General features: G+C 42.4%; 1 protein-coding gene across 1 annotated transcript in view; it reads left to right on the forward strand.

Annotated features, from left to right (window-relative positions):
- efr3a (EFR3 homolog A (S. cerevisiae)) overlaps positions 1-13518 on the forward strand; it is a 313432-nt gene that overhangs the window by 250644 nt on the left and 49270 nt on the right. The window contains exon 13 of the mRNA XM_051928967.1: positions 10602-10653. Coding sequence (XP_051784927.1) covers positions 10602-10653 — 52 coding nt within the window. The remainder of the gene's footprint in view (positions 1-10601; positions 10654-13518) is intronic.

The following is a 13518-nucleotide window of genomic DNA, read 5'->3' on the forward strand; positions in this document are numbered from 1 at the left end:
GGGCATGCTGGGCAGATGCCCGCAGGCCTCAAGCTAATCTATGTATGTTGTGACTTGCTGTCAATAAATAAATGCTATACTAAACTATAAATATATGTTATTGTGTTACAAGTGGACGTTGACATTTAGTATCACGGGCACCTCTGCAACCTCACGTGCATTTTGTATGTGTACGGATCTCACGCACTACATAACGTCAAAGCGTATGTGTTAACGTCACTTCAACTCAATTCTCCATAAAGAAATTTTGCAAATGTTTGTGTTGAACACTTAATCGAGAATAAATAATTCATAGTAATTTCATACTGTGCCATCTCCATCTGTATGGTTTACCAATTGAGTATCATTCATGTGTTGACATTTTTGTGTTTTTCAAGGCTCATGTTAAGTTGTTGAACCTTTTGTGTTGATTAATCTTTGCAGTACAGCATGTTTTTTAATGTTTAAACACTGATTTTGTTGGAAGTACCAATACAATAAATATGTTTAATTTTATCGACCATTTACATGTTTATTCCTGTGAGTGGTTGTGTAGTTAGGTGCCCCAGTGCACTGCTTGGCCCAGGGGGCCTATAATGCTGTTATGACAGCCCTGGTGGGAACAAGAAAAAGTTGTACGGAACAAAGATCAGGCGAGTAGGGAAGGTGGCAAGTCAACTCAGAAATCTCCTCAGTAGTCCAGATATGATCTTCGTAATTTGCATTGCCAACTTTTTCAAGATTTTTGTCATTCCTATTTGTAAAAGGTCGGCCAGTTGGTCTTCAAGTGACATTTCTCCACGTTTGAAATGCTAAAACCACTTGTAGACCTGTGTTTTACTTAAAGCTTCGTCTTTAACACTAGAATTACCGAAGCCTACAAAAAATCTCGTACTCCCAGCCCACCTTAAATCCCTTCATACCTCTCCTCATCAGCGTCTTTAGTGTTGTAAATGTGTTGATCAGCACAAGCAGCAAGCAGCCTGCTCTCCTATCCACCCCTTGACCGGCGAAGCTCAAGTCGCAAAGAAGATTCTCAGAGCTAAAGTCTGTGTATCTGGGAGTGAGGTGCCTAAAATTGTAGAAGGTAAATAATATGTCGTCATTTAGAATACATGCATTACATGCAACGATCTACAGTATGTAAACACATCGCTAAAACAGAAACATTTTTCATATTTTAGTAATTGACAAAATGTAGACATGAAGTGTATAATGTGTGAAGACTGAAGTCCAAATATCAAATAAACACTTTCACAAAACGTACAAGAATAACAAAACAAGTGCGCTTTTATTCAAGAATATAACCGAAGAAAAGAAGTTGCCTTATGGTAAGTCAATGACACGACTGCTTGGGTGGCGCAGCGGTAAGAACTACCGACTCCTAATTAAGAGGCCGCTGGTTTGATACTTGATGCCTCCTAAATTTACCGTTTTGAGTAGTGAGTTGCTCTTATATATAAACGTCTACACGTGAAAGTGTGTGTGTTTGTCTGTCCGGCCCGGAAGTGAGAAGTGGAGTCGGGGTAAGGGCTTCACCTCCATGGAAACGGAAACTCACTTAGCTGCTAATACACAAGCAAGGCCAGTAAGTCGGCAAAACGAAACCTCCGAAGAAACACTCACTCGCTTAGCCGCTAATGAAGAAGCGAGGCGAGCACATCGGCAAATCGGTATCCCTTTTACTCTTCCTCCTGCCGCTAATGCACAAGCGATGTGAGCATGTCGGCAAAACGAAACCTTCTAGGAGAGAGACACCCAGAGTAGTTTCTTTCAATTACGTGACTTCTCTAAATTTCTAACGATTTCAATAGTTTCTAGGAGCCTGAGCTTTTTACAACATGGGCTTACACAGCTAGTTGTTAATATTATACAATACAAACATACATTTGATTTGCCGGTGTAAATTTATAGTACTTATAAAAGTTACCTTTTGTTTTTTTCAGTTTTATTCTCTGTCATGTTCACGCTCCCACAAACCCCCCCAAACCCCCATCTGATGCTATTTTCAGAGATAGATAGATAGATAGATAGATAGATAGATAGATAGATAGATAGATAGATAGATAGATAGATAGATAGATAGATAGATAGATAGATAGATAGGAAAGGCACTATATGATAGGTAGGAAAGGCACTATATGATAGATAGATAGATAGATAGATAGATAGATAGATAGATAGATAGATAGATAGATAGATAGATAGATAGATAGATAGATAGATAGATAGATAGATAGATAGATAGATAGATAGATAGATAGATAGATAGATAGATACTTTAATAATCCCAAGGGGAAATTCCCATACTCCAGCAGCAGCATACTGATAAAAAACAATATTAAATTAAAGAGTGATAACAATGCAGGTATACAGACAGACAATAACTTTATATAATGTTAACGTTTACCCCCCCGGGTGGAATTGAAGAGTCGCATAGTGTGGTGGAGGAATGATCTCCTCAGTCTGTCAGTGGAGCAGGACGGTGACAGCAGTCTGTCGCTGAAGCTGCTCCTCTGTCTGGAGATGATCCTGTTCAGCGGATGCAGTGGATTCTCCATGATTGACAGGAGTCTGCTCAGCACCCGTCACTCTGCCACAGATGTCAAGCTGTCCAGCTCCATGCCTACAATAGAGCCTGCCTTCCTCACCAGTTTGTCCAGGCGTGAGGCGTCCCTCTTCTTTATGCTGCCTCCCCAGCACACCACCGCGTAGAAGAGGGCGCTCGCCACAACCGTCTGATAGAACATCTGCAACATCTTATTGCAGATGTTGAAGGACGCCAGACTTCTAAGGAAGTATAGTCGGCATGGACTATTTTCATATAGACATATAGACATGGTATAACAAACTTTATTATTTAAGGTGGGTCGGGATTACGAGTTTTTTCGTAGGCTTCGGTAATTCTAGTGGTAAAAACAGTTTCAAACGTTACTACAGTTTCAGCAGCTGTTTTCCCCCAAGAGAAAACAAAATTTAACACAGACTCACTGTTCTTTATGATCGCCCGTCACAAAAATCGCAGGACATGTTTAATAAGCACCAAGAAAAACTGTCACGGAATGACGTATGAACAATACAGAGCAACGCCACTCAGCAGACTTGCACAGAATACAGTATGCTGCACCTAGTGGTGAAATTCGCAACTAAGTCGTGATTGCGCGGCAGGTACAGATTCCTGTAATTTTTTAGGTACCTCCTCATATGTCTTGATCCAATCCAGATGTTTGCTGCAAATAAATAAGTACAGTAATCAAAAATGCATTAAACAAATAGTTGCTAATCCCAGAATTCCTTTGGAACTCTACAAAGCGAGAATCCCGGTTTGATGATTTCCCTGTCCTGGGCACATGTAGTGGTGTTTGGTCCTGATATGCAAATCAAAGGCCTCCCCTTGGCAAGCTGGCGCTGCCTGTCCTTTCGGAGTGTTGGCGCCTCATCTCCTTTCAATTCGTTTCATACTGAACCTTTCCTTCCTTTGTTGATGTGCTCTGATGTAAGACTGTGAGAATTCATTTGTTTCTGTTTCGGATTTGCTTTATGAATCATTTTTTTTAGTCCTGCCATCTCTTTTTTTGAAGTGTTTAGTGCCAAAACTAGCATGCTCGTTAAATGTCAATTTATGTTATGATTCATGTTTAATTCCTCAATTAAATATTTATCATTCTCCCCCTTTTATATATTTTCTAAGTATTTACAGTACATTGTATAATTAAGATGAATCAGTACGGTTCTTTGAAAATACTCTCCTAGCATTAGATTTCCAAATTAATATAAGTTGCTTTTTTTTTTTTTCCAAATATTGATTTTCAGCCTGTGGAAAAATATAAAGAGCCCTCCATAATGTTTTGGGACAAAGACACATTTTTCCTCTATGTACCCCTGCAGCTCCACGGTTTAAAATTATAAATCAAACAATTCAGACAGTGTGATTAAAGTGCACATTGCGGACTTTCATTTTGGTGGAACTCCATCTGGTGGTCAACTCTGGTCCAAGTGAGATGAGTCCCTTGCAGACATTTCAGTCACACCACACTTTTTCTACACGGTCCCCCCCATTTCAGGGTACCATAATGTTTGGCTCAATTGGCATCACAGGTGTTTGTGATTCCTCAGGTGGGTTTCATTGCTTCGTAAGATACCTCGGCTTGCTTCTACCCTTTGGAGTCTGTAGTTGCCATTGATGAACAAGAGCTGTGCCAGTGAAAGTCAAAGAAGACATCATGAGGCTGAAACACAAGAGTCAAACCATCGGACACATCAGGAAAACCTCGGGATGACTGAAGTCAACTGTCTGGAATATCAATCATGAAGAAGAAAGAACACACCGGTGGGCTCAGTAATCACAAAGGAACTGGAAGACCAAGGAAGACCTCCACTGCTGATGACAGAAGAATACTCACTATGATCAAGAGAGAGCCCCAAATTCTTGTTCAACAAACCAGAAACAGTCTTCGGGGGCCGATGTGGACATGTCAGCGACGACTATCAGCAGAAGACTTCATGAACAGAAATACTGGGGAGGATACACTGCAAGGTGAAGACCACCAATACAGGACGGCCAGATTATAGTTTGTGAAAAAGAACTTCAAAGAGCCTGCAGAATTCTGGGAAAAGGTCTTGTGAACAGACGAGACAACGATGAACCTCATCAGAGTGACGGTGAGAGAAAAGTGTGGAGACAACAAGGAACTGCTCAAGAGCCAAAGCAGACCACCTCATCTGTAAAACATGGCAGTGCTGGGGGTGTTATGGCTTGGACATGTATGGCTGCCACAGGTACTGGCACACTTGATGATGTAACTGTTGATGGCAGTAGCACAATGAGGTGTGTAGAAATATCTGATCTGCTCAAGTTCAGTAAATCCTCCAAACTCACTGGACGGCAGTTCATCCTACAAGAAGATAACACACTGCTGAGACAACACAGGAGTTTATCAAAGCTGAAAAAGGGAAAATACTTGAATGGCCAAGCCAGTCACCTGATTTAAATCCAACTGAGCAGGCCTTCCATATGCAGAAGACAAAACTAAAGTGAACAAGCCCCCCAAAACAAGCAGGAGCTGAAGATGGCTGCATTAGAGGCTTGGCAGAGCAACACCAGAGAAGACCCTCATCACCTGCTGATGTCTGTTAATGGCAGACTTCAAGCAGTCATTGCATGTGAGCGATATACAACAAAGTCCTAAATATGACGATGCCCTGAAATGGGGGTCCATGGTGTGACCAAAATATATGCAAATCTCCTTAAATGAAAGTCTGCAATGTGCCACTTTAATCACAATGTCTGAATTGTCCATCCATCTATCCATTATCCAACCTGCTATATCCTAACTACAGGGTCACGGGGGTCTGCGGGAGCCAATCCAAGCTAAGACAGGGCGCAAGGCAGAAACAAACCTTGGAACCTTGGGCAGGGCGCCAGCCCACCACAGGGCATACACACACACACACACCAAGCACACACTGGGGACAATTTAGAATCGCCAATGCACCTAACCTGCATGTCTGTGGACTGTGGGAGGAAACCCACGCAGACACGGGGAGAACATGCAAACTCCACACAGGGAGGACCAGGGAAGCGAACTTGGGTCTCCCACTGGCTACCCACTGCGCCACCGTGCCGCCCTGTCTGAATTGTTTGATTTGTAATTTTAAACTGTGAAGAAGAGGTGGAAATCAAGGAAAAAAATGGGTCCATTTGTTGTCCTAAACATTATGGAAGGCACTGCACTTGGATCTTCCCATCACCCTTTTTTTAATATTTTCCATATTCCACTCCTTCAGAATTTCCCCAGTGCACATTGAATTTCTAAAATTATGCATCAAAGCTTTATACTGTACATGTACTCACTGATCTCCTTAATAACTTGAAGATAAATGTTATCTGGTCCAGGTGAATTCTTTGATTTCAGCCTATTTAATCTGCGCAGCACTTCTCCCTCTACAATTTCTACAATGATATCCATCCATTTTCCAACCCGCTGAATCCGAACACAGGGTCACGGGGGGTCTGCTGGAGCCCAATCCCAGCCAACACAGGGCACAAGGCAGGAACCAATCCTGGGCAGGGTGCCAACCCACCGCAGTTCTACAATGATATTAGTTGTTACATTGCTTGGATATAGAAAATCTAGTAAAGGTAGATGTTAGTAGCCCCCTATCCATTGTAAAATCAAAATGTCTTCATTTTCATCGAAATATTTTGAAGCTTAGTCACTTTAAAGATATAAACAACTCCAATAGTTCTTCCTTTACCTGAGCTGAGGATTGTCAATAAAAGCCGTCAATGGTAGTAAAACATGAATGAGCATAGAGGAACTCTACATAAGAATGGTCCCCAGGCATGGCCGTCTTAACGCATGGGCACACGGGGAAGTTGCCCGGGGGCCCCACGAACATAGGGGTCCACGTTTTCTCTGATGCCTATGTACAGTAGGTATAGAAACAAATCCCCCTCTTCGAAATATTCTCATTATTTTTTGCTTTACGGCCTTAAATGAAAACACACAAACCGATGTTTTTTCCAACTTGACTTGCTCAATGCAATCTAGATAGATAGATAGATAGATAGATATGAAAGGCACTATATAATAGATAGATAGATAGATAGAGAGATAGATAGATATGAAAGGCACTATATAATAGATAGATATGAAAGGCACTATATAATAGATAGATAGATAGATAGATAGATAGACAGACAGATAGATATGAAAGGCACTATATAATAGATAGATATGAAAGGCACTATATAATAGATAGATAGATAGATAGATGTGAAAGGCACTATATATTACATAGATAGATAGATAGATGTGAAAGGCACTATATATTAGATAGATAGATAGATAGATAGATAGATAGATAGATAGATAGATAGATGTGAAAGGCACTATATAATATATAGATAGATAGATATGAAAGGCACTATATAATAGATAGATAGATAGATAAATAGGAAAGGTACTATGTAATAGATAGATAGATGGATATGAAAGGCACTATATAATAGATAGATAGATAGATAGATAGATACTTTATTAATCCCAATGGGAAATTCACATTCTCCAGCAGCAGCATACTGATACAATAAATAATATTAAATTAAAGAAAGATAATAATGCAGGTGAAAAACAGACAATAACTATGTATAATGTTAAATATTAACGTTTACCCCCCCGGGTGGAATTAAAGAGTCGCATAGTTTGGGGGAGGAACGATCTTCTCAGTCTGTCAGTGGAGCAGGACAGTGACAGCAGTCTGTCGCTGAAGCTGCTCTTCTGTCTGGAGATGATACTATTTAGTGGATGCAGTGGATTCTCCATAATTGATAGGAGCCTGCTAAGCGCCCTTCGCTCTGCCACAGATGTTAAACTGTCCAGCTCCATGCCAAATCTATAAAATGCATCTATAAGATCCAAGTGAAAGATATCACAGCTACAGTTCAGAAGTATTTTAAAAAATAAAAAACAAGAAATACTGAGATTAATAAATGACCCCCCCCCCAAAACTCAATCTGGTGTAAGTGCCCCCCATTTCCATTGTAGACCCTGGTTACTGGCTTCGTTCCACCTGTGATAAGTTGTAATGAGTGTGATTAGTGAAGCTGTTCCTGAAGCATTCATTCCCTTGCTTGGTAGTGCAACTGACAGCAAACAACTGACTGTGGGTGGCAAGTCACTTTCAGAAGATCTCAGGGATAGAGTTGTGGACAGACATAAAAGGCAGGAGATGGAGATGAAAACATCTCAAAGGCTTTATCAGTCCCAAGGAGCCCAGTAAAAGTCCATAATAAAGAAGTGTTTGGTACTACTAGGACCCTCCCTGGATCCAGACGTCCCTCCAAACTGGATGGAAGAGCAAGGAGGAAACTGGTAAGAGAGGCTACCAATGGCCACTTTGAGGGAGTTACAGGATTTGATGGCAAAGAGTGGTCATTAATGGTGTGCATGTGACAACAATTTGACAAGCGCTCCACCATTGTGGCTTGTTTGGGAGGGTTCACACTTCTCATGAAAGGCCACCTTAAGGCTCTTTTGAGCTTTGCCAGAATGCACCTTGAAGATTCTGATGCCAAGTGGAAAAAGGTCTTCTGGTCAGAGGAGACCAAAATCAAACTATTTGGCCTCAACACCAAACGGTACACCAATGCAGCTCACCATCCACAACATACCATACCTGCAGTAAAGCATGGAGGGGGAAGCACCCTGTTGTGGGGGGCCTGGGGCTCTCGTTAGGGTAGAAGGATAAAATGGATGGGGCAAAGTACTTGAGGAAAACCTGCTACCCTCTGCCAGAAAGTTGAAGATGGGCAGAATGTTCAACTTTCAGCACGACAACGATCCAAAGCACACAGCAAAATGGACCACACAGTGGCTGAAGGAGAAAAAAGTGAATGTCCTGGTGTGGCCCAGACCGAAATCACACTGAAAATCTGTGGAAAGATTTGAAGATAGCAGACCACCAACGCTCACCATCCAATCTGACCGAACTCGAACAGTTAAACTGTAAAGAAGAGTCGGGGGCAAATATTACTCAATCCAGACGTGCAAAGCTGATAGAGAGGAATCCCAACAGACTCAAGGCTGTCATTAAAGCAAAAGGGGGTCAACAAAATGACAATGACATTGGGGGGGGGGGGGGTCCTTTATTAACTCTTTTAGGGCGGATGTCGACTTTTGTTGACAGGAGGGGTTGAAGGCTAATGTCGACAAAAGTCGACATCCAGGGATAGAGGGCGACAATCAGCTGTTAATGGCGACAAATCTCACTGTCACGTCACAGGCATTCCCTCTGTGCTTGGAGGAATGTTAGACTCGTTGACTCGGCAACTAAACCTTGCGTGTGCGTGAGTTGCGAAATGTAAACAATGGCAAGATGGCATCGACATGTGACAAGGAAGCGAAGCAAGTGCAGAAAAGTAAACACTCGCATTATGCGCATTTGCGCATTATCGCGGAGTCGGACTTTTGATTTTTCAGAATCGGACTTTATTGGCAGTGATCAGGAGATCGAGCAAGAGAGTTAGAAGCAGGCATCAGCTGATCAGACACCAGCCGATGCCGCGCCAGCGGATCTGCTGCCAGTTGCGTGCCTTCGCGCAGCCGATGCATCTACGGCAAGGTTCGCATGGGATAAATACACAGACATTGATCCGTTGAGAGCCGATCTGGCTACCGGAGTTTACAAGACGGCATGGCTTGCTGTTGGACACGACAGATCACCAGCTGCTGTACTAAAGGGCTGCTCTCTCCTGATGCTGCTTTTCAGCTACTGTCAGACGAGACAAACAGGTAGGCAGAGATTTTTTTTGAATCGCGGGCTGCGTTTGCATCGCATTCTCATTTTTCAAAGTGGAAACACACAACGAAAGACGAGATGAAGCGCGCTGTGGCATTACAAATAGAGATGGGACAGAACTGGTGATATAACTTCAGGGAGCATTGGTCCAAACGTGTTTTGTCCCCTGGTGGCTTAGGTACGTGCTGCTGCAAAGTTTTATTCACTTCTGTAATAAACAGAAGCAAATCCCATGGGGTGAGCCAGGCTATAATGCCATACATAAAGTTCATAAAGTTTCAGAAGATGAAAAGAGGTGACAATACGGTTTTCATGCAGGCAGAAAACTTGGTGGCAGTGGCATGGCACGATGGCAAATGGGTGACTTGTCTCTCTACAGTACACACTAACAATATATGTGAGAAAGTGCAGCAACAGACAATTGAAAAATAGGCACCAAAGCAACACATATTGTAAGAAGTGCAATGTGGCAATGACTGAATTTGGCTGCTTTGAGCGAGATCAGACTTTGCTGTGTAAAATGTATGTGATATGTATGTGAAATCATAGAGTATGCAGGCTCATACAACATGCAAGACAGTAACATTTGTCAAAAGGAAATATTTTTTGTTGATTTGATATGTTAAACAATTGCTTTGTGTTCTTTTTTAAAAAATGTTAGTTTTTGGAAAAATATTCAGCCCTGGGAGAAAAGAAACAAAAAAAAAATTAGCCCTAAAAGAGTTAATCTCAGTACGTCTTGTTTTTGATGTTTTTATCATTTTTCAGAGCTGTAGCTGTGATCTCTTTCACTTGGATGTTAGCATTGAGTTAGTAAAGCTGGCAAGAAATATTTTTTGTGTTTTCATTTAAGGCTGTAAAGCAAAAAGAAAATGGGAATATTTCGATGCTTGGGCGGATTCTTCTCCATATCCACTGTATGTTTCTGTTTTACTATCAAAACAGGGGTCCCAGTGCTCTACTTAGCCCAGGGGGCCTATGATGCTGTTCAGACGGCCCTGTCCCCATTTCCAGGTAAAGCCATTCAAAATGTGAGCAGTGATGACTTGGAATTAAAATGCACATATCCCAGTATTATCCTGGTCCTTCTGTTGTAATTTGGCAAACTCTCAGGTATCTGCTACTCCGTCTAGTTTTGTGTGATCGTCTGTAAAGTTAAGAGTGTTGTTACTTTCATTCTTCTTGTCATTATTAATGCCAATTGAAAAGAACAACTGCCATCTCACCCAATTCTGCAAAAGTTCTTCCCCTGGTCTGTGCGTTTCTCCCTCTGTGGCATGCTAAAGTGATCCTCACAATTTTTCTGTTTCCTCTTACAGAGACCTCGGAACCAAGCGTATTCAGGTTATGTTGCTTCGGTCACTTATAATGGCAAGTATATTTATTTTATTCAGTCTCTATTACAATACCTATCGAGCAGCAAGGTCCTTTTTGATTTTGGTAATCAGTACAAAGGGTGAATTTGTGTGGGTGTTCTTCATTTTCTTAAAAAATTTCCCTTAAGACACCAAGAAACGTTTTGTTTCTTAAGATAGATCCATCCATCCATCCATTTTCCAACCCGCTGAAGCCGAACACAGGGTCACGGGGGTCTGCTGGAGCCAATCCCAGCCAACACAGGGCACAAGGCAGGAACCAATCCCGGGCAGGGTGCCAACCCACTGCAACCTAAGATAGATAGAATTCTTTATTGTCATTATGCATACACATAACAAAATTTTTTGTTGGTAGGACTCACTTAAATACACAATACACTATAAATAATAAAATAAACATAATATGCATAAAAGACAGCAGTAATAAGACATCATCAAGTCCAGACTTTTCCTGAGGTAGTACACCTGCAGAGACCAGTGATCTGTGTGCGTGGGTCTGCAGGGCAGGATTACGAGTGTGTGTGTGTGTTTGATTACGAGAGAAAGTGCGTGTGCGCGTCTACAGGGGGGCAGGTTAGGGGTAGATGTATATGTGTTTATCTGCAAAGGCAGATGGACTTCACAGCGCTGAGGAAAAAGCTGTCTTTCAGTCTGCTGGTGCGTGTTTTTATGTTTCTGTACCGCTTTCCCGAAGGAAGTGGTACAAACAGTCCATTTCCCAGATGGGTGAGATCCTCAGCTATACATTTGGACCTCTTCTGCACCCTTCCAGCATATACAAAGTCCAGGTCTAGGATAGGACTTCCCACTGTCCCCTGTGCTGTTCTCACCACCCGTGCCAAGTCCTTCCTGTCCTGTGCTGTGCAGCTGCCGTACCACACTGTCATACTGTGACAGAGAATGGTTTCTGTAGCGGATCTGTAGAAGTTTGTGAGCAGCCGAGAGGAGAATCCAGCACGTCTCATCTTCCTGAGGAAGAAGAGTCTTTGTTGGACCTTCTTTACCAGGTGAGATGTGTTCAAAGACCAGGTCAGATCCGATGTGATGTGGATACACAAGAACTTGATATTGTCCACACACATTACAGCCTCCTCATGTATGAATATAGGAGCATGTTCTGTTCTTCTGGACCTCCTATAGTCCACAATTACCTCTTTGGTCTTGTTGGTGTTCATGATGAGGTTGTTGGCTGAGCACCATAGTGTTAGGTGCTGTATCTCATCTCTGTAGTGAGTCTCATCATTGTCTGATATGAGACCCACCACGGTCGTATCATCCACAATCTTCACAACCATATTTGTGGAATGTATGGCAGAGCAATTGTGTGTAAATAACGTGAAGAGTGCTGGGCTGAGCACACAACCCTGTGGTGTGCCTGTGTTCAGAACCAGTGTGGCTGATGTATGAACACTTCAGTTCATGTCATCTTTTGATCTCTGTTTGCTTAAAGTAAAAAGGTTTAGCTCCTTTGGTCTCTCCTCTGTGATAGAATCTGGGCCATCATTGAGCCCCGAGTCCCGGGTTCCAATATAGAAGGTTGATTAGATAATTGGATTTGAGTGATTTTTCAAACTTGCAGTTTTCTTGAATTCATATCACGTGTCTCCAATCGTGCAATCAGTCATTCGGCTGATATAAAAGGAGAAAAGTCCTCACTCTGCTGTTTGGTGTCATCATGTGTCCGACACTGAATGTGGACCAGAGAAAGTAAAGGAGAGAGTTGTATGAGGAGATCAGAAAGAAAATGATAGACAAGCATGTGAAAGGCAAAGGGCTAGAAGACCACTATCTGCAAGTAGCTTGATGGTCCTGTGACAACAATTGCAAATATTATGAAGAAGATGAAGGTCCATAAGACTGTAGCAAACCTCCCTGGATAGAAAGAAAGTGATAGACAAGCATGTGAAAGGCAAGGGGCTAGAAGACCACCATCTCCAAGTAGCTTGATGGTCTTGTGACAACAATTGCAAATATTATGAAGAAGATGAAGGTCCATAGGACTGTAGCCAACCTCCCTGGATAGAAAGAAAGTGATAGACAAGCATGTGAAAGGCAAGGGGCTAGAAGACCACCATCTCCAAGTAGCTTGATGGTCTTGTGACAACAATTGCAAATATTATGAAGAAGATGAAGGTCCATGGGACTGTAGCCAACCTCCCTGGATGCGGCCATACAATGAAAATTGACCTCAGAATGGGCAGAAGGGTAATGACAATGGTAGATAAAAAGCCAAGGACAGCTTCCAAAGAGATACAAGCTGAACTCCAAGGTCCATCAGTGTCACTTTCTGAGTGACAGTGGGCACAATGGAAGAAGAACCAGGAGGAATCCTCAAATGCACATTGACGAGCCACAGTGCTTCTAGGAGAAGGTCTTTTGGACAGATGAGACAAATCTGGGGCTGTTTGGCAAGTCACATCCGCTCTGTGTCCACAGATGATAAAAGTGGAGCTTTCAAAAAAAAGACCACCAGAGCTGCAGTGAACCATGGAGGTGGCTCAGTTATGATTTGGGGATGCTTCCATGTGTCAGTCACAGGGGGCCTTGAGTCTGTACAGGAAACAAGGAAATCTCAAGACTGTCAAGACATTGTGGAGTGAAACGTCCTGCACATGGTCAGAAAGCTCTGTGGCAGTCGCAGGTCATGGAGCCAAAAGCACCCAAAAATGGCTAAGAACAAAACATGGGAAATTCTGAAGTGACCTTCTAGGAGTCCTGATTTGAATCCCATTGAACATCTATTGACAGAACTGAAGCATGCCCCTGGGCAAAGAGTGGGCCAAATGACCTGTAGACGGGTGCAAAAGTCTCATGGAGAGCTCCAGCTCCAAGCTCTACAGGTTGTGCAATCATGTTTGTC

The sequence above is a fragment of the Erpetoichthys calabaricus genome, chromosome 6 (genome assembly GCF_900747795.2).
Source record: "Erpetoichthys calabaricus chromosome 6, fErpCal1.3, whole genome shotgun sequence".
NCBI classification, from domain to species: domain Eukaryota; kingdom Metazoa; phylum Chordata; class Cladistia; order Polypteriformes; family Polypteridae; genus Erpetoichthys; species Erpetoichthys calabaricus.